This window comes from Cyprinus carpio, chromosome A13, assembly GCF_018340385.1.
Source record: "Cyprinus carpio isolate SPL01 chromosome A13, ASM1834038v1, whole genome shotgun sequence".
Classification (NCBI taxonomy): domain Eukaryota; kingdom Metazoa; phylum Chordata; class Actinopteri; order Cypriniformes; family Cyprinidae; genus Cyprinus; species Cyprinus carpio.
In genome coordinates, this window is record NC_056584.1 from 19,203,880 (window position 1) to 19,226,477 (window position 22,598).

Below are 22,598 nucleotides of genomic sequence, written 5' to 3' on the forward strand. Positions count from 1 at the left end.
ATTAAGTTAACTTTAATCAAACATAAGTTAAACTTGTTTCATTGCCCTTCCCACAGTAAAGATTATTTTTAGTGGATTTGTAATGTAAGCATTGTAACAAAGTACTTATTTAAACATTAAAGAAATAGTTCATCCAAAAATTTAATTTAATGCCATCATTTATTCAAGCTGTTCTAAACCTGTAATTTTAATTTTTGGGGGGGTGAACTGTCCCTTTATTATGGCAGTACTGCATACACACAGATCATTTTATTTTGTGAGCTGATTATGATATTATGTGAACACATTTTTATCAAATGAAATTGATCAAATGTGATAGTAAAGACATTTATAATGATACAAAAGATTTCTATTGCAAATAAATTCTGTTCTTTCTTTTTTTTTCTTTTTTTTTTCAACATTGATATTAATAAGAAATGTTTCTTGAGTACCAAATCAGCATCTTTAGAATGATTACTGAAGTAACATATGACACAAAAGTGGAGTAATTACTGGAGTAATGGTTGCTGAAAATTCAGGATTGCAGGAAAAAAAATTCAATATATTTTAAATATATTAAAAAGGAAAAAATATAAAATTGTAGCATTTCACAATATTGAATTTTTACTGTATTTTTGATCAAATAAATTATATTAGTGAGAATAAGTTGAAAAAAAGAAAGATAAAAAAGAAAAATAGTCTCACCAACACCAAACTGACACATGACACATGACTAAATGAGAGAGAATCATAAAGAGTAATGAACAATAAATCAAGAAGTCTGTCTTTGAGAATAGAGTTTGCTTGAAGTTATCATGAGGATGTGATGATGATTGCAAAGAGCTCCAAGCTTAATTGTATGAACTTTGAAATATTTTAGTGAAACAAATATCGCTTGGTTTTTTCTTCAGTTTATGATGCATATGATCTGGCTCAATAGTTTGCGTGTACCTGGCCCATTTTAAAAGCGCAACCCTGTGCAAGTTTCACAGTGTTATGATTCATTTTCACATTTCTCTATGAAACTGAAATGATGTCAGGTATTATCTTGCTGGCTACTAATACGTTATTCACATACTGTAGCATACACTTACACTGACGCAGAGCAGCAGAATATAACAGAAAGCTGGTTTCTCAAGGCAGATTTTACATAAGAAGCAGGACAAACAGCGAGACACCTAGTGCAAAGGAAAACAACTTAAAAACAGAATGACAGAACCCAACAAGACAACATATGTGATGAAATTTCCGGTGCAGTATTACTGACACACTTTTAAGTCTAATAATAATTTTATATTTTGGATGGTGATGGTATTTTGTAGTTGTTCATCAGTTGTTTGTTTCTTCATGAGCAACCTTCAGTTTCTACCACCATTATTCCTTCTATTCATGTTAAATGTTTTCTGAAGGGTTTTGCATACTTTACAAATCTGTTATAGCCTGTGTATATGCATACAAAAATGTACATATATAAATGTCAAAGAAATGTCAAAACGTTCCGCTTGAATTTTGTTTTTTTAGTTTTGTATCATTTTTTCCTATTATTTACTGCATGCACCTACAAGTTTGAGTGGTTTGGCTTCACTGATGATAGCGTGCTGATTCATGCTTCCAGAAAAAAGATGCAGCACACAAAAACCATGGGCATGTTTCTCATGCCGTGGTGCCACATGTAAACCTGATCTTTGCCCAAACCAAAAAATACAACCTTTCAGCCAAACATAGACCTGCTAAAATTGCCTCTTCAGAAATGTTCACTGTTTTCCACAGCTTATATCATAAATCATAAAAAGCGGTTTAATTGCATTTGTTGTGCCAAAGTGTTGGAAATGAATGGTGGTGTGATTTTTTAAACCATTTGCAGACTTAAGCTGAAGGAAAAAGCTCTTAATTACACAGAAGCTTATTACACTCTGTTGTGTGCTCTCCTGTCCCAGAGATTTCTTCCTAATGTTTCAGACATTTCCTGAAATGTTCATCCAGGCCAATGTTTGTAATCCAAAATTACTCAGGTTCTGTCAGATGAAAGGGAAGAAACATTCAAAACCCCTCACTTGAGTGAAAAAACATTACCTCTCCCATCTTACAGTCAGTTCACCTCACTCACTGTGAAGTACTGCAGCATAGTTCTGGAACCTTTTGAACCTTTTGAAGTCATTCTACCCATGCTGTTATTTGACTTGAGTTAGCAAACCGTTTTCCCATGAAATAAATGAACTAAAGAACACTGTTGAAGCATGTGTCTGTGTGAAAAAAGTACATGCATAAACATCACAAGATCATTTATGAATTGTTGACTATAGCAGTGACCTGATACATGCTCCTACAAACATCATTGCACCATTTCATCATTCATCTGGTTTATAACCCAGCGAATCAGTCACCAGACCGTGGGAACCAGGTTATTCACATTGCTATTAAAAAGGCACGCACACATATACACACGGTATCAATATGAGGACGTAAAATAGATTTCCATTGTTTGATAATGGCTACACACTAACCCAACTTTAGAATAACTGACAAAAATGACGTTAACATAAAAACATTTTATTTAAAAAGGCATGACTTCTATTCCTATAGCCCGCCTAACAAATGTTATACTTTCTTGAACCCCACCCCCACCCCATATATTGTCTCAATATAACACTACTGTTCAAAAGTTAAGGGTCAGTAAGATTTTTTTCTTCAATAAATGTAACTTTTGAATGGTAGTGCAATAAGTATTTCTTTCTTTTTGACCTTTAGGTAGACTAATATGATTTTTTTTATGCCTGTGCTTCTTGTGCCATTGTTTTGTTTGGTGTGTGTGTTTTATTGATATTTTGTGTTTGTCTTCAGCATAGACTTTGACTGTGGAGACGTATATGTCTGTGCATATTAGCTAACCAGCACTTTCTCTCTATCTCCTAGCGAGCGTACACTCTGATCGTGGAGGCTTGGGACTGGGACAATCATACGATCCCATACAGCAGTGAGTAATTACTTCTAAACACCTTGACACGCACTGCTGTGTATAATTTTTCATCAGTACCAACAATCTCTCTCTTGAGCAAGTTCACATCTACTAGTGACACAGAAGGTCAGATTTGACATTTGACTGTATAAGAAACATACCAGGATGTATAACAGGGTTTCTGGAGTGAGATACGAAATGTATCCATACAGTTAAAGTTACTCAAGCCAGTGTAGAGGGACTGATGCATTAGCCTGGGGTTTGAAGTATGCTGTGCTTTTTTTTGAGAAATACGTTTTCACAGACATATATAGCTGCTGTTTCTTTTAGTACAACAAACAAAGGAGGTGGCCGATAAGAGTATTAAGACAGAATTGGATGCCTGTGGTCCGACGTGTCTTTGAACTGCAAAGGGTTACTGACCATGAGGCCCATCAAAGAATTTGCATGCACAGAACTTTACAGAAAATTACAAAGATTTTTGCAGAATTCAAATGCCTGTCATGCACTTAGTTCCACACATCCTATCTTTCATGCCTGTGGTTAAATATTTTAGCTAAATTGGTCTACATTATTAAAAATATATAGTATAGTTCTCATTAAAAATTATCATACATAACTGAAATGTACTTATGAAAAAAAAAGTTTCATATAAACACTGACGAGGTACAAACTGAATTTCTGTAATGCCAACAGTAACTGAAAAATGTATATTTATAAAACCAAAACATTTCTGAGTGCATTTTTAAACCAGTTTTGGCTTATAGTTTTTAACACTGCAAAAACTTTCTTAATCAGGAAGCACTCTAATAGAATGGAAACCCAGTGTGCAGGACATGTTAAAGGGATACTCCACCTCAAAATGAAAATTTTGTCATTAATCACTTACCCCCATGTCGTTCCAATCCCGTAAAAGCTTTGTTCATTTTCAGAACACAATTTAAGATATTTTGGATGAAAACAGGGAGGCTTGTGTCTGTCCCATAGACTGCCAAGAAAATAACAGTGTCAAGGTCCAGGAAAGTATGAAAAGCACCGTCAGAATAGTCTATCTGCAATCAGTGGTTCAACCGTAACTTTATGAAGCGACGACAATACTTTTTGTACAAGAATAAAACAAAAATAATGACTTTATTTAACAATTTGTCTCCTCTGTGTCACTCCACATCAGCGTAGTGCCATTTTGGAAAATCTGAGCTGTACGCAGGCAGCGTATGCTCTTCTGTGTCAGTCGCGACACAGGATGCACTGTTTTCTTTCAAATCAAAGCGTAAATATACGTAGAAAATGTATCTTTGTGGCGCAGCTGATATGGAGTGACACAGAGGAGACAAATTGTTGAATAAAGTCGTTATTTTTGTTTTATTCACATACAAAAAGTATTCTCGTCGCTTCATAAAATTTCAGTTGAACCACTGATGGCAGAAAGACTATTCTGACAATGATTTTCATACTTTTCTGGACCTTGACAGTGTATTTTACTTGGCAGTCTATGGGACAGTCACAAGCCTCCCGGTTTTCATCCAAAATATCTTAAATTGTGTTCCGAAGACGAACTAAGCTTTTACGGGTTTGGAATGACATGGGGGTAAGTGAATAATGACAAAATTTTCATTTTGGGATTGGACTAAGAATCAACATGACTCTTACATGTGTGTGTGTGTGTGTGTGTGTGTGTGTGTGTGTGTGTGTGTTGTCTTACCCAGATGTGTCCTGTTTTCCTCTTCTCCTCCTGTGGTTCTCCATTGCTCCATAATACATGATGACTCTGACAGGAAGTACCATTAATGAAGGAATTCATGTTCTGGGAGTTTGCTGATCATTTACAATGTACACTATAAACCCTAACAAGCTGAGTACACTCAAAGAATTTCAGGTAATTAATTACCTTGAAGAAAGTAAGATTAAATTAGCCATCACGAGAATAAATTACATTTTTAGACCAAATAAATGCAGTCTTGGTATGGTAAGCATAAGAGACTTCTATTCAAAAGCTTTCATTTAAACATAATCAGAAAGCCAAATTCACCTAATATGGTTTTCATAATGAGAAGTTAAATAAATTATACTAGCAAAGCTGAGCATTATTGAGACTGGACTGGAGATTCACATATTCAACTGTATAGTTTATGTTAGAAAGTAAACTGTTATTTTGTGTGTTTTGGGAAAAACATCTGATGTGTCACTTCTCTGTGAGGATTTCTAAGCAGGTTGATCTGGGGTTACCGCTGTGGTGATGGCTAGAGTTTGTGGTTTGGTCAGAAACAAGCAGAAAAAAAAGTTATTAGGCAAAAATGTATATCAAACTGTTCTAAAACGAGCAAATCCTAATTCATTATATCCAATAATATCTTATTAAGCTAAGTATATTTCTTAGAAGAACAACAATTATTCTACTGCCAGGTAAAACGTCTGTGTACACATTAATTTTGTGTAAAGCTTCATTTTAAACCTCTCTAGACAAATTACAGCAGATCTGAGTGTTTGCATAGGTTAGTTTATGTTTATTTGTGTATGAATATCTTGTGTGGCTGTTTGTTGCTAGTGTGCTAGTGCCCTTAATGGGCCATGTAGGTTGTTTTAGCATGCTAATGGAAACTGTTTATACTCAGCGTGTCATGTTTAAAGTCCCCGGAGAGAGTTTGGGTCTAAACAAAGAAGGTCATCGCCTCGTTAAGACATTAATTACTGTAGTTGCTCGTTATTTTCCACACATGTCTCTGAGCTTATTATTGTCTGAGCAGCTGCAATGCTACTATTCTTCACACTACACACACACATACATACAAACAAATACACCGCCGCCAGTCAGTCATAAAGCAAAGGGCTACTGACAAGACTGGAATGAATATACACTTTCACAAATGCACACAACACTAGCAAGTCACTAATATGTTCGCATACACAACCCTGTCGGACAGTTGTCATGTGACTTTTTGAAGTTCAGCACAGGATGTTCATTTGATTCAAATGGAGAATAGATCTCAGACAGACAGACCATGAGCAAGATCTAGTCTGCATTTTTTTGATATGATTACCCAGATGACAAGATGTTGATGTTGAGACATTAACAGGTAAAGAGGAAGTGAGAGGCTGTGAATGTTCCTGATGCATTATGGGTGGAAGGGTGCCAAGAATTACTGCTTGCTAATAGATAACTTTTTTTAATTTGCAAGCTGTAGGTAAAATTTTTTTTTCTATGATAGGCTTTTTAATTAATAATTACCCCCCAGTAAAACGAGATTTTCATATGGGGTCTCTTCTAATTATAAATATTAAATAATTTGTAGTATTATTAATTATTATTTAAGTATATATTTAATTCTAAATTATATATTTAACGCCGTATAGTGTTTAGTGTGTGTGTATATATACATATATATTGTTTTAGAAAATATATATTTTTCTTGATTTTTATTTTATTATGTAAATATTAACTTTTCTTAATCTTTACTTTAATATTGTGTAATATTTCTTCTTATTAAATACACATCTTTAGGTCTTGCATAATTGCACACTATTGTTGTTATTATTTTGAATAGTTATAATAATAACAAAGTACTTCTTTGAAAGGAATCATCATCACAGCGGGTGGTTTCTGTGTTTATATTTGTTCATGTTTTTTGTTTCCTAGACACCACAGACATATCTGTTGTCAGCAGGAGATCAACTCATCATCAGGGTGTCAGAGTGTTTTTTTTTTTCTTTTTTAAAGGTGTTTTTGCCAACTCTATATTCTAGAATTAGCTCACAGATGTAGATCAGGCCATGAAGCAATAAAAAACTAAATCTGGCTTTAGATGCAAGAAGCCGGTTTTGGCGTTTTCAGGGCATCAGGTAGCAGGGGCCCTTGGAGGAGAGGGTCCCACGGGGCTTTTTACTTTTCAGGAAGTCCGTCTCTCCCGCTCTACGTTTGGACTCTAAACAGCTCTTTCTGGCCAGCAGGTCAACTGCATTGTTCACGTATCGTCAAGGGGCAGAGAAAGGGACGTTATTGTGATTCACTTGTGCTGTAGTGCTGGCTGGTAGATTGCTAGATGGTAATAAAGTGGATAAGTGATAAAAATGCGGGAAGTTAAGAAAGGTGGGGCACATTAACATGGAGGAAAACTTAAAAAAGTGGGTGAGAGAGCATTGTGTAATTATAGGGGAAATTATTTGGCCTTGTCTGACTCTTTGGTCTATTGTTTATGATCTGTTATCGCTGTGGCGATGGGGGCCAAATCGCACCCATTGTGATGGAGCCAATGAAACTGAGCAAACTGGAGACAGACTGATGGAGAGATGTGAATGGGACAGAAAGAAAATAATAGGAAAGAAAAGAAACAAAAAAAAGATGCTTTGTTTTTAAGGCTAACAGCAGTCATCATCTGTGTTTCTTGAGATTTTTCTTTATCTAAAGCTGTTGTTATGAGTTAAAGAGAGCCTCTCAGATCAAGGATGAAGTTCTACTGTTGACTGAGCTCACGGATAAACACAACTGATTACGTTCCTGACCTGGCGAGAGCTGTTCATCTGCTTACCTGTTTGATAGTTAGGACTCTTATGTGTGTGACTGTGTTCTTGAGCTGGCTTATCTTCAGCCCCCCCCACACACACTCAAGCTACTGTGACTCTACCCAGTAACAGTCTCTAAGTGTCTCCTTCAGCTTATAGAGAGGGAGCGATTGGTGTGTATTTTTGTAACTAATTGCTGTAGATGATTTAGGATAGGAGTACTAGATTTTTTTATATTTATAAGTGGGGGGAGAGTGAGAGGGGGAAGAGAGGACAGCAAAAAGGGGTATGGCACATTTGATATGAAAGAGTGTGTCGAATTCCTTTTTTTAGTCAGAAAGTAGGAAAGTATGTCAAAGCTTTTGTTCCACTTCTGGAATCATGTGTCCATTTAAGGAAGAGAGCAAGTGGACTGAGATGGGGCGAGTGGGGTGATTTCAGCTGTGGGGATTCATGAGAGAACGCGCACAAGGACGATTTATAGAGCACCTTGGCTGGCAGTCGGACATAACAACATAAGCATAAGAGACTTTAATGCATATAATAATAATAATAATTATTAATATATATATATATATAATATATATATATATATATATATATATATATATATATAATATATATAATATATCTATTAGGGCTGTCAAATGATTAATCACGATTAATCATATAAAATAAAAGTTTTGTATATATATATATATATAAATACACACACATGCATATATATATATATAAGAAGAATATGTTATGTTTATATTTAAATATATTTATATATAATATAAAATATAAAATATAAATATATAAATGTATATTACATGTAAATATTTTCTAAATATATAATTTATGTGTGTGTATTTATATATACATTTAATATATACCCTGTACACATACATATAGTATGTAAACAAAACTTTTATTTTGGATAATCGTGATTAATCATTTGACAGCCCTAATATATATATATATTATATATAATTGTGAAATATTATTACAATATTACAACAGTATACATAGCATTACAGTAATCAAGTTGAGAGAAGATAAATGCATGAATTAGTTTTTTAGCATCATTAAAAGAAAGAAGATAAATGCATGAATTAGTTTTTTAGCATCATTAAAAGAAAAGAAAAGGATGAATCCTGGCAATGTTTCTCAGGTGAATCAAGTTTTTGTATTTTTTGTATTTTGTTTTTTGATTAATATGAGACTTGAAACTCAAATCTGAATCCAAGATGATACCCAGGTTCTTTACCTCTTTAGATTGTAATGCTAAGGAACTCACTTTTAAAAGCATTAGGAAAAATGCCTGTCTCCAGTGTATTATTTACTGTGTCAAGGACGTTGTCAATCAAACAGTGTGAACGTCTTTAAAAAAATACAAGGAATGGTAAGACTCACCGATTCGCATCGGTGCAATGACATAAAAAATTAAACAAAATAAAAGCAAACTATCTGTACCATACTGAATTGGATAGCTTCATATTGTTTTCCATTGCATTGTGTTGAATCAAATCGAAATCAGATTGCACTGCATCGAAATATGGGTGAATCATATCGCATTGCATCAGTAGCTGCTTCATATGTATTTTTAATGTATCGTACCATTGGCTATGCATCGAGATGCGTATCGCATCGGCCTCAGTTATGGAGATGCACAGTCAAGACAGCTGGAAGAGGAATAAATTAACTAAGAAATAATTGCAGAAGATTCTCTGTATTGACTGTACTGAAAATTTCCATTTAATAATGTGTGTGTCTCTCTCTCTCTCTCTCTCTCTCTCTCTCTCTCTATATATATATATATATATATATATATATATATATATATATATACAGTATATTTCCATTCACATAATTTATTGTACAGTTATATTGTATAGTTTGATGCCTAAATTAACTTGTAGCATTTTAAATAATTAATTTTAGTGTAATTTATTTAGACAAATCAGTGTAGATGGTACTGCTCATATTGGTAATATGCAAATGAGTCTCTGGCCTCAGGTACATGATTGGGCCTCTGATGATCATGTCAGCACCTCGTTCACCCATATCCCTATCATATCCCTGGACAATGTTATTGCTAATGTAATTAGGTGTGAATTTCTTGTTTGGAATGGAAATTGCTGCAATGTGAGAATCTCAAGCCAACACCCACCTTCATGAACAGCATAGATTAGATTTGAATCATTGTTGATGTTGTGTTCTCTCGCACTTTAAGAAGCTGTTTGTCTTTTTCCCACACACCCGCACACACCCACAAACAGACTTTCCCTCTCCCCTACACTGCTACATTGTGACTGTAGTTCTTCACAAGGTCACAGCGTCTCTCTTTGCTTCTCGAGAGGGAGTTTGGATGTGTGTGTGTTTTCCTTGGAAGTCTGTTCCTGATTGTATTATTTCCTCACTGGCTCCCAAGCAGTCTGAGACAAGTGTGTGTTCCACTGAAGCAGGAAGGCATGCCGTGCATTCTAATACACACACACACACACACATATATGAATGAAAGTTTCTGTTTCTCTTATAGGTGAAGATCTGTTAATCGAGAGGAGTGTTAATCGTGGAGAAATGAACCCTGGAGAGGAGCGACAGCTCATTCAGCACAAGGGCCGAACAGCCAGCATCCAGTACAGCGTGCGTGTGCGCTGCGACCGCCATTACTACGGCAACAAGTGCAACAAACAGTGTCGCCCCAGAGACGATTACTTTGGCCATTACATGTGCGATCAGTCTGGCAATCAGCAGTGCATGGAGGGCTGGAGCGGGCAAGATTGCAAGAAAGGTGTGCACGTTTGCTAACATACACATAAGATAGCAGCAATTAGCAAATGAAAATGATCCAACAATCCAATCAAGTCCCACCCTACATTTTGTCTAGTTTAAGAGCCCATTTCACTTGGATATAAATCAAAAGGGCAGAAAAGATGATCACAACTTCCGTTTCATACCAACTTTAAGATTTAGATTTTGTTTTATGTTATGTTTTATGACAACATTGTGTAAGATACTGTACTGTGGTCCATGAATTTAATATACAAAGTTTATAAACACCATACTAATAACTTCAAGCAGTTTATACATGTATTTACACAGATTAAAAAGTGAGGATTTCTGACATGCAATTTTTATACAAAAACTACTGATTCATTATCTGTTAATAATGCAGCTTCAAGCAGTGGGCAATATGACCAAAATCCTTTATTTAACTATATGATAATATTTCATGATAAATAATGTTACAGTAAGGTTGTGACTTTATAGCAATGAAATATCACAAAGTTTATAAACACCATACTAATAACTTCAAGCAGTTTATACATGTATTTACACACAACATAAACAACATAAAAACAACACCAACAAATGTATCTAAACATAATATACATAAACATTATAGCAACATCTCTATCAAATGATACTTTATATTATATTATTATGTTGCCAGTCTTAAGTTCTTATTTTTTACAGGTAATACATCCCATTTATGATAAAATTTTCACGTTTCCCTGTCCTCCAGCAATAAACACATCATATGTGTGAACACATTATAATTGTCATCAGTCTGTGACTGTAAATTACATGCGTAAATCAAGGGAGAGCAAAGAAATATAATTAAGCTCATTCATATTTATTTGTCTTTCAGCTCTCTGTAAGCAAGGCTGCAGTGAACTTCACGGAAGCTGTGACACTCCAGGAGAATGTGTGTAAGTGTTAGTTGATCTCTCTCTCTCTCTCTCTCTCTCTCTCTCTCTCTCTCTCTCTCTGTTCTCAGGTCATGCATCCCGACGAGATGAATGAGTCTGTTCGTTAGAGTAAAATTGTTTCACACACACATTTTCTGGCATGCACAGCAGCTTTAAATAGTCTTGAATGAGCTGAGCAGACAACTGAAGGATAATATGATAATATTAGCTCCGCCTCTCTCATGAATGTCTATATTTAGAATGGAACATTAGCTTATTACCGATTACTCTGCAGTAAATACTGGATGATATTATTAATGAAAATGAAAGCATTAAACATATCAATGAGTGTACTGTCTATGGTACTATACTGTTTACAGTTATAACATGAGCTCACTATGTTTTGACACATGATCTTTTCACATTTGCATGTTTAATCTGGCCAGTGATCACCTTTAAAATTTTAAAAACATTTTTAAATTTGGCTGTTAAATTAAATCAGTAAAGAAATAGATGTTCAAAATGATATAGTGAACATTGTTAAGTGTATTATTCAGTATTACTGTACATGAAATTGTACATGCAGTATGCTGAACAATATAGTAAAGAAATATAGGGTAGTATGGTGGTATGCTGTTTTGAATTGTCACCTCTCTCATGAGTGTGTCTCTGAATGATGTTTATTTTCCTCTGTGTTAATTCAGCCATCTTTTAAAGTATGCGAGGTGGAAATGACCTCTGACCACCAGTCTGTCTGGAATTCATTGCTTTCTAAGATTAGGAAAGAGACATAGGTCATGACCTGTGTCTGCTACTGGAAAGAAGTTAACACTCCTGTCTCCGTGATACTCAGACTTCCCTCTCTTAGAGTTACCGGTGTAGTGTACATATGCTTATATGCTAAATAAAAAGAAAGTGGAAAATCAGTCTATCTGACATGAACAATCCAGTCCATTCCATAAATATCACACACACTCAAGTACATACTCCATTGAGGGAGGCTTGTGCAGAAATATCACACACACTCCTGTTCATGCTCTGTTGGTTTTGTAGGTGTAAGTATGGATGGCAGGGCCCACTGTGCGATGAGTGTTTGCCGTACCCGGGCTGTGTGCATGGCACCTGTGTGAAACCCTGGACCTGCACCTGTGAGAAGAACTGGGGAGGACTTCTGTGTGACAAAGGTAGGTTGAATTGCATCGGATGAAATTTTCACTTTGTTAGCTATGTTTTTTTGCATTTAGTTAGGTTTCTGGCATGTCTGCCAGCTCAGAAAAGCTGAAAAGAAAACACACAGCCAGTTCGTTATGGGATGTCTGAGTCTGAAATTGTCATCCAGCGAGCTGTTTCAATTTGCAGCCGGATTCTACGTAGATAGCTGGCTATTTGAATAAGACCACCTCAGAGCCATATAGAGTCCAAGGCAGCAATTCACATGTTTTGTGTCAACATGGAATGATAATACAAGAGAGAGGGCTGGGGTGAGCAGTAGCTCATTATCATTTAAAGAGACAAGCACCAAAACGAGTCGCTGTGAACAAAGCTGTTTTTGACAAGGTAAAAAGGGTCTTGATTTACATGACCATTAAAAAATGAAACCTAAAAGTATGTTACTTTTAATTAAGTACCTAAAAAATCATATCAACTTGTGTAAAGTGGGCATCCGGTGTCCCCTTTAAAATATAGATGCGATTACGCAGCATATTGTGTAATTAATTATTAATTGTGTAATTAAGAACATTAAAAAGTTCATATGTAGTCCCACACATATATTCAGAAGTAAGTACGTTTTTTTTAAATAAATTAATACTTTTATCCAGCAAGGATGCATTAAAAGGTTTGAATAAAAGAGACAGTAAAGATGTTTAAAATGTTAAAGGAAATTTCTATTTCAGATAAATGCTGTTCTTTTATCAACACAGATAATAAGAAGAAATGTTGCTTGAGTGCCAAATGAGCATTTTATTATGATTTCTGAAGGGTCATGTGACACTGAAGACTGGAGTAATGGCTGCTGGAAATTCAGCTTCACCATCTCAGGAATGAAAGAAACTACATTTTAAATATATTAAAAAAGAGTTATTTTAAATTGTAATAATATTTCACAATATTACTGTTTTTACTTTATATTTGATCAATTAAACGCAACATTGATGAGCATGAAAATCTTACTTAACCCAAACATATTTTATATGAGATTTCTGGTGTTATTAAATGTTTTGTTTAGATAGTAAATGAATGCAGTTGAGATCTGTTCCCTTTCACTTTAGACATTCACTGACATCCACACACATTTTTCTGCTCTGAATGGAGTGTTACAACTTATCTGCCATATGCTTTCCTGCTAGAAAAGACTGATTTTGTTTTGTTTATGTATTTGTTTCTGTACAGATCTAAATTACTGTGGTACACACAAGCCCTGTGTAAATGGAGGCACATGTCTGAATACAGAGCCAGATGAATATTTCTGCTCCTGCCCAGAGGGTTACTCCGGCAAAAACTGTCAAATCGGTAAGAAAGCTTAATAAAACTCTGAAAAAAGTTGTCATATTATTCTCAAATATATTCTTTATAGAATAATCTTAATATAGAAATCTAGGAATGGTAAAAGTAATATATAGATAAGAAATGCTTATGCCAACCTGCGATTTGAGTTTAACAAGGTATACCAAAATGTGAGTGTGTGTTTGTACCTTACAGCCGAGCATGCATGCATGTCAAACCCATGTGCAAATGGTGGGACATGTCATGAGCTGGCATCAGGGTTTGAGTGCCAGTGTCCCCCAGGGTGGGATGGCCCAACTTGTGCTAAAGGTTAGAAGTCATTCACTTTTTATTGAATATAGATGAGGCAGACTATACTAGAAATGTACATATTATGCATATTTATTTTAATTTTCTAAATGTTTTTCTTTTGTGTGTGCACATTTCAGACAAAGATGAGTGCATGCCAAACCCGTGCGCTAATGGGGGGACCTGCTTTGATTTGGAGAATGGCTTTGAGTGCTTATGCCTCCCACAGTGGACTGGCAAGACCTGCCAGATAGGTGAGACCTTATGTGTGCATGAATTCATATGATTGATTTTTTACTCAAATCTACTGGGGGCCACAAAACAGTACTACGTTTAACTGGATATGTTTAACCCTAGCCTAAATAGGGGGCTGGATGGCACCTCTCAAATATCAGAAGTTCTCTGAGTGTACATAGTGCTTGTTTAATGTAATGAGGTGTGTAACTGAATGTCGCGTTTACATCTTACACCACAAATTACTCACAGTTGATTGTTTTACAGTGCGAGTGTGCACTTTGATGTTGACTTTTTGTGAGTGCATGAGCATGTGATATGCCTGCAACTATGTATATATGTTGGCATTGCATGCTTGTATGTTTATTTAACCTGAGTTTGCGGGTATGTACTGTATGTATGTGTGTTATGGAATTACGTCCAAGGTTGTGTAGTCATGGCAGATAGCTGAATATTATCTGCAACCGGACCCAGGTGATTTAAGTAAAGCTCTATATATATCAACAGGCCTGGCAACTGCCAAGACGGGGGCTAAATTTATCTTTTTGAGGGACTATATTAGAGTGATTATGGGGTGGAGAAAGAATCTCAAAAGGGGTGTGGTGGAAGTATTTTACTCCACTGATAGTGCTACAGGAAATGCTTAATAACCTGTAAACAAGTGCATTGTGGAATTGTAGCCGTGGTGTCTGGTTATAGGGGGCGGGTCGGGTTTCCCTGGTTGCACTCCGTCTCAGGTGTGGAGCAGGCAGGGTTACCTGTGCAGGATGGAGAAGAGAGTTCGATTTCATCTGTTGCACAACATCAGTCCCATATAGCATACAGCGCCACACACAACTATTATTTGCTTTTTATACACACTGTAGTCACCTATACACATTAAACATATTGGCAGGGTTTACCAAATGTGAGTTTGCAAGGGACCTGCACATGGTCCATTAATTGTTGAAAAAGCTAATAATTAATAATATTGAATGTAAAATTAAAATACTGTAAATAAATGGGATATAGTCTGATGTTCTGCATGTTTCAAAGTTATAATGCACACTTCAATATTATAATGATCAAATAAGAAAACTATTGTAATTTACAACAGTAATATATTGTGGTCTTTATTTTTATAATTCAATTAAAACATACTAAACTTCTAGTAATATTCATTGTTATTATTTTTTGATTAAAATATATATTGCTCTATAAATCTATATCATTATTATTATTAAAATCTCAGAGTGAACTTGAAGTAAATACTGAAGAAAATTATATATATATTTTAGAGCTTGGCATAAATATGATAATATAAATGTATTATAATTATTATAAAAATAGCCATAAAAGATTGTATTAAATTCTTTAACTTGATGACTTTTCCAGTTCTAGAATTCCCACTTTCAGAATCAACCACGTTTTCCAAAAACCCTGGTTCTACAAATAAAATAAATTAATTAATTAATAAAATAAATAAATAAATAAATACAATTGTGGGAGTGAATTAGAAATAGTTAGATTTTTAGTTGCCTTATTTTAATGCTTATGTCTTATATTAAATTATTTTAAGTCATTTTGATGCCCCCTGTTGCCCTCCTACTGTTTTAGGGGGATTCGATGCTTTTATGAGAGAACATGAATATTTAGAAGAGATGTAATTTCTTTTTATGAGCTTCTGGTATGTGTATTGGAGGTGTTATATCACTGATACTGTAGTAACAACACACACAGGGGAATTTAAATGTAATGCTGTAAGTACAGAGGATGTGAATGTGCCACGGTGCATCATGGGAATCTGAGTTTTTTATGTGGTTTGACATGACCGAGATCTTGAGCTTGGTGGTGGGGCTTGATATTCCATGCTGTCTCTAGCTCCCCTCATCCTTCTCTTCTCTCTCAAACAGATGTGAATGAGTGTACAAGGAGACCTTGTTTAAACGCTTACGCTTGTAAAAATCTAATTGGTGGATATCATTGCAACTGCTACCTGGGCTGGGTGGGACCGAACTGTATTATCCGTCAGTATACAAACTCTATGAAGTCTACAAAGTATTTATCCCTTACACGTTTCCCCTCTTTTTCTGCAAAGCAGCAAACTTTTGCTCTTCTTCCTCTTTTCTAACGCTGATTAAAGCTGCTTTGTTTTTCATGAAGCAGAAACAGCTTTAAAGCAATAGTGCACCCAAAAAATTATGATCCAAACCCATAGAAAAAGTTCTCTTCCACATATTATAAAAAAGGCTGAAATGTAAGTCATTATTCATTACAACAAGTTTTGTTAACTGGATCAATTCATTCTTAGAAAAGGTCGACTCAAATAAATGATTAGTTCTTGTGAATGTTCCAAGAAAAGAATTCTGGTCTGTTCAATTTTGCTCTGTTTATCACACCAAGTTTTCATGTAGCTTCAGAAGACCACTTTTGTGTCGTTTTTGAAGCTTGAAAGCTTCTTTTTAATTGCATAGAAAGAGTGACCAACAGTCTTCACAATAAATGTATACAACAGAAACATGTCGTCGTTTTTGAGAAAGCAGTGAGAGTAAGGATGTATTTTCCATCTTCAATTATTCTGAATGGCTCTTACAACAAGTTTTCTCTTAATTGTGCATTCTGTTAATCTGCCTGCTCTTGCATGTCTAAAAGCCATTTTGATCTCCTGTTTTCTTCTTTTTTCTTTGTGTTTTTACACATTTTGGACCAGAATGTTGTGCTGATTGTGTTGATGATTATTTTACAGATGTCAACAGCTGTTACGGTCAGTGTCAGAATGGAGGAACATGTCAGGTAGGCATATGCCTGTTTTATTTGGCATGTCTATTTAGAAATTCTGGGTTCAATCAGTTGCGCTGCATCCTCCACAGCTAACACTCAGAACAGTGCACATTTCTGTTTCTTTACACTGTTCAGATTTAGGTAATTTAATTAGGTAAACAAGACAGTGTGTGCAAATACTAAATAATGCAATTAGAGGCCAGATCCATTACTGAATTTATAGACATTAGTGAATTCCTCCCTTTCTGCCTTTTCTAACATTTCTGTGATAGTTATTACCTTTGATGTTGCTACTGTAAGAAAAGTGTTTGTTTTTTTTGTAATAATAGCAGAACTAAAATGAAATAAACTGAAATAAACCACGAACAACTTAAACTCAAAAGTTACACTTTTTATGGAGATTAAGGATAGCAAATTGTGCATGTTTCTTCTGTTCTCAAGGACTCAATAGATGTTGTCAAGTGTGAGCATGCAATTGGTAAAGATAAAAAGAAATTTAATAGGTATTGCTCCCTAGATAATTAAGCATATTTGGGGGATGCAGTTATTCTTAAAGGGATTGTTATCTGTATGCCTTATTTTCTTCTGAGAAATGTCTCAGGTGGTTTGATTATCAATATTCTTCAAAATACCATTTTTTGTGTTCCTCAGAGAAAAGTAAGTAATTTCTTAGTGCAGTTTTGGGTGAACTATCCCCTTAAGAAAATACCATGTAATGGAATTTAAATTGGAGTGAGTTATCATTTCTTGGTTATTTGCTCCCTGAATTTTACAAGCTTTCTTGGGCTTCTGCCCTGCACACCTGCGAATCATCTCCACCTCTGTGTGTTTTTGTTAGGATGGTCGTCATGGTTACGTGTGCCAGTGCCAGCCAGGCTTCATGGGAAGACACTGCGAAGTGCAGCAAAGCAGGTGTGCCAGCTCCCCTTGCCAAAATGGTGGACGCTGCCATTCACTGGCCACTGGTTATGAGTGTGAGTGTCTGTACGGATACACCGGAACCAACTGTGAGGTGAGGTCAATAATTACATAGAAAGCACACAAAGACCTTTCTCTTCCTCAGTCGCTCATTTCCTCTCTCTGTCTCTCGCGCTCTCTGTAGGTGCAGGTGGATCTATGCAGTCCAAACCCGTGTCAGAATAAAGGCCAGTGTCACTCTATGCAGGGAGATTTTTATTGCGCCTGCGCAGATGAATATGAGGGAAAGACATGTAGTCAGCTGCGAGACCACTGCAAGATCAGCACTTGCCAAGGTAGACAAATTACCTCACTGAAGTCCTCTTAAAATGTATGATGTTTCAATTAGTAGAGCACAGCGCTGTGTGATTCGCAAGGAATGCACTAGATAAAGTTGCTGATATTACACATACACTATGATGCCAATATTTGGTTAATTTTGTTTTGGATGGTGTTCTTTTTCCTCATTAGTGATTGACAGTTGTACTATTGCCGTGACAACTAATGGCACAGCAAAAGCAGTTTGGCACATCTTATCAAATGTGTGTGGTCCTCACGGGCGTTGCATCAGTCAGTCAGGAGGAAACTTCACCTGTGCCTGCCAAGCAGGATTCACTGGGACATACTGTCATGAGAGTGAGTAATATTACGCACATTAAAACACAAACCTTTATTAAAGCTTTATAAGCAGTATATACAGTACACAAACACATCCATTAATGGGGGTTTCTTTCTAATTTCTCACTCAGATATAAATGACTGTGCATCATCTCCTTGTCAGAATGGAGGAACATGCATTGATGACATTGACTCATTTCGCTGTGTCTGTCCTGATGGCTTTGACGGGCAACTCTGTGAGCTGGGTAAAAATATCAGTTCTTCATGCTTAACTTAGCTGTTGTCTCTTAATAGTAGTGGAACTCTAAACACATCTAGTCCCTAGAGAGAGATTTATTTCCACAAAAATGATATTTTATAATATTTTCAAAGAGAAAACAAGTATTTAAAAATTTTTATATTTCACTGTATTATGGTTTTGATCAAATAAATACAGTCTTGCTGAAATTTACCAACCTTGAGCTTCTTTCCTCAATACAGTTTGCTTGTTTTTCTAGCAAGAAAAATCTGGCAATGCTGATCTGAGTCTGCTTTAGTACAGGGTCTAGCATATAGTATATCATATAGAACCGCGATTGATGTATAACCTTTTCTAATTGTAATTATAATCTTCTCTTCAGAGGTGAACGAGTGTAGCGGTGAGCCTTGTTTAAATGGAGGTATGTGCATTGATCTGCTGAATGATTTCTACTGTCGCTGCACTGACAACTGGAAAGGAAAGATGTGTAACTCACGTAAGTGAATGTATGTTTTAGTTTTCATTTCAGGCATCTAACTGTATGTACTTGTACTCAAAGTAGATTTGTTGTTACAGGAGACAGTCAGTGTGATTCCAGTACATGCGCTAATGGAGGAACATGCTATGATCATGGAGACTCATTCCGATGTGCGTGTTCCTCTGGTTGGGGTGGCAGTACCTGTAACACAGGTGAGATAGAAACCAGAACACCTCCATGTTGGCCTCATGTAGTCTATATTTTTCTGACTATCTCCGTCTCTCTCTCTCTAGCCATGAACAGTTCTTGTGAATCTGGTCCGTGTCTAAATGGCGGGACTTGTATTGGAGGGGGCAGCGTCTTCACCTGCATCTGTAAGGATGGATGGGAGGGGTCTACCTGTGCTCAAGGTAAGGCCACGCCCACTTATGAATTTCTTCCAACTCTCCCTCTTTTCCCAAAATATCTGCCATCTAAACCTTGTGGATGTGTAAATGTAAATACTCCCATGTGTAAACCTGTGATTGGGTTTTTGGGATGTACTGGCATGCCGTGATTTGCCCTGACAGGCCTAGTCCTGATATATCATCTTCATGAGATGTTTTCATTCTGTTTTCAGATGTTGATGACTGCAACCCTCATCCATGGTAAGTGATGCAACAGATAACGTAAGTGAAGAAAAGTACAGAAAAGAGAACAAAACAATCAGTCCCGTAAACAACTCACTCACAAAACTTTGGCTGAACTTTTGAATCTGAATATAGAATATAAATGTCTCTAAACCCATACAGCTAACGTGGGCTAAGTAAAGCAACTAGTTAATGGATTTTGGTAATCTGGTCAGATCAAGTTCGTAATACTCAGATGCTGTCTCTCTGTCCCTCTCTTTCTGTAGTTATAATGGGGGACAGTGTGTGGACGGGGTCAACTGGTTTCGCTGTGAGTGTGCACATGGATTTGCAGGACCTGACTGTCGCATCAGTGAGTAGATAAATATGCAAATATCTCTGAATATGATTTAGCGAAACAGCAAGGAGTATGAATATTCATGACATTACATTCCCTACAGGTTTTTATTATTAAAACTTTTAAAAAATACTTTTACTTTACATTTATATAAAAATATTAATATTAAATATTAATTTACAAGTGGAATGATTGGAAAACCAGTTTGAACACAGACATTTCAGTTAGTGCAACGTGTTGAGTAAAAATTACACATTTTGCCTTTAAAGCATGGAGGAAATTAGATAAATAGAAACATTTTTAAAAATCTGTTTTAAAAAATGCATTTTAAATGAAAATTCTATTTGTGAACAATTCATTGATGCATATGTTTTATTGAAAAAAAAATTGAGCTCATAATTTTTAATCAAATATTAATCTTCCTGTGAAATGACAGACTTCTCTCTGGTGGCATATGGTTTCTTACATTCAACTGCAAGCTGGCATTCATATCTGCCTCAATCCAATCAAAAACCAATGAACTGAATTGTCCTCATCCTGCATTTTTTTTTTTTCCTTTTTCAATGAGCCATTTCACTCGGATGTATGTCACAATACAGAAGAATAGATCTGATGCTACTTTCAATACATTCAGACTAACACTCTACTTCTGTCACTCACTCGATCTCAGACATAGATGAGTGTCAGTCCTCTCCCTGTTCGTATGGAGCCACATGTGTGGATGAGATTAATGGATATCGCTGTCTTTGCCCCACGGGACGAGCTGGACCACGCTGCCAGGAGTGTGAGTTGCCACTGACAGACCACCCTACTTGTTTGCATTATGAGAAATGAAGTGTTGAATATCTTTGCTGTCTACTGTCATGTGAGCCCACCTTAACTTCGGCCAAACAAAACTGGACTAGACTAAATTGCCTGTTTCAGTGGCTTTCAACAGGGGCCTGTGGTGGCACTGCATGGGCTCTGATAACTTTTGTGTGGGGAAAAAAAGTAAAATATGCTTTAAAAAACAAACAAACAAAAAAAACAGAAATGCATTCAGCTAAATGTTTCATTGTCCCTTCCAAATTAAAATGCATTGAGTAAAATGTTATGATTATTTATTTATTGAAATGATGGGATGGCATTTTTTTATTTGATGCATATTATTGTAAGATAGGCTTACACTGCAACATTCAGTTATGTACAATATATAATGGAGGTTAGTGCTCCATCTCACTGCATTTATTTGATCAAAAATACAGCATAAATATTAATACTGTGAAATATTCTTACAATTTTAAATAACTCTTTCTATATTAATATATGTTAAAATGTTATTTATTTCTATGATGGCAAAGCTGAAACCAGTGGCTTTTATTTAATCAATTTTGTAAAAACTAATGAATTATTTTGGTGCTTTTATTTAATCAATTTTGTATAAACCCAAATAATTTTGTTTTAGGATTTTTTGATGGATAAAAAGTTCAAAACCACTTTTGATTAAGTTAATGAATCCCTGCTGAATAGAAATATTAATAAAAAAAAAAAAATTACTGACTCCAAACTTTTAAACACCTGTAATGTTCATGATCTGATCTATTTTTCTTTCACTGTGTTCCTCTTCATCTCTCTTCATCTGTAGTTATTGGCGTTGGAAAGGCATGCGATCACTCTGGGTTGCAGGTTCATCATGGTGATCGTTGGGAGGATGGGTGCAACAGCTGTCAGTGCATGAACGGAAACATCAGATGCACTAAAGTGAGTCCAATAATCCACCTCAGACTGTGCTACTGTACTACCAATTGCAGTCACATGCAGTGTAAAATAATTTAAAAAGGTGAAAATTCATTAAGGAAATAATTTAGTTCAATTTTGTTTAATCTCATAAACATAATATATATATATATATTAAAGTGATGTGTGTCCAAGTATGTATATATATAATATATATATATATATATATATATATATATATATATATTATATATATATGTATATGTATATATATATATATGTATATGTATATGTATATAATGTATATATGTATATGTATATATGTATATATGTTATATAATATATATATGTATATATGTATATATATATATATCTCATATATATATATATGTGTATATATATATATATATGGCCCCCCATTAAGGCTACTACTTTCTCCTTTTCCACTTATACAGGCAACATCAATTTTTCACATTCTATATATATATATATATTAAAGTGATGTGTGTCCAAATATGGTGTCCCATACTCGGAATTTGTGTTCTGCATTTAACCCATCCAAGTGTACACACACAATGCAATTGGGGTTCGGTGTTTTGCTCAAGGGCACCTCGGTTGTGGTATTGAAGGTGGAAGAGAGCGCTGTACATTCACTCCCCCCACCTACAATTCCTGCTGGTACTGAGACTTGTACTGAGACTCGAACCCACGACTTATGTTATCATT

The 22,598-nt window shown here is 35.5% G+C and overlaps 1 protein-coding gene across 2 annotated transcripts in view; it reads left to right on the forward strand.

Moving 5' to 3' along the window:
- The window catches only part of LOC109055966 (protein jagged-2-like), a 36,367-nt gene that overhangs the window by 7,748 nt on the left and 6,021 nt on the right, over positions 1-22,598 (forward strand). The window contains exons 3-22 of one of the 2 annotated variants that reach the window (XM_042769207.1): positions 2,893-2,953; positions 9,957-10,211; positions 11,073-11,133; positions 12,166-12,296; positions 13,504-13,623; positions 13,813-13,926; positions 14,046-14,159; positions 16,032-16,145; positions 16,865-16,911; positions 17,738-17,911; positions 18,002-18,152; positions 18,328-18,492; positions 18,606-18,719; positions 19,095-19,208; positions 19,289-19,402; positions 19,484-19,600; positions 19,810-19,837; positions 20,086-20,171; positions 20,827-20,940; positions 21,781-21,896. In XM_042769207.1, the coding sequence (XP_042625141.1) occupies positions 2,893-2,953; positions 9,957-10,211; positions 11,073-11,133; positions 12,166-12,296; positions 13,504-13,623; positions 13,813-13,926; positions 14,046-14,159; positions 16,032-16,145; positions 16,865-16,911; positions 17,738-17,911; positions 18,002-18,152; positions 18,328-18,492; positions 18,606-18,719; positions 19,095-19,208; positions 19,289-19,402; positions 19,484-19,600; positions 19,810-19,837; positions 20,086-20,171; positions 20,827-20,940; positions 21,781-21,896 (2,310 nt within the window). The remainder of the gene's footprint in view (positions 1-2,892; positions 2,954-9,956; positions 10,212-11,072; positions 11,134-12,165; positions 12,297-13,503; positions 13,624-13,812; positions 13,927-14,045; positions 14,160-16,031; positions 16,146-16,864; positions 16,912-17,737; positions 17,912-18,001; positions 18,153-18,327; positions 18,493-18,605; positions 18,720-19,094; positions 19,209-19,288; positions 19,403-19,483; positions 19,601-19,809; positions 19,838-20,085; positions 20,172-20,826; positions 20,941-21,780; positions 21,897-22,598) is intronic. The other variant, XM_042769208.1, reaches the window with a different exon arrangement.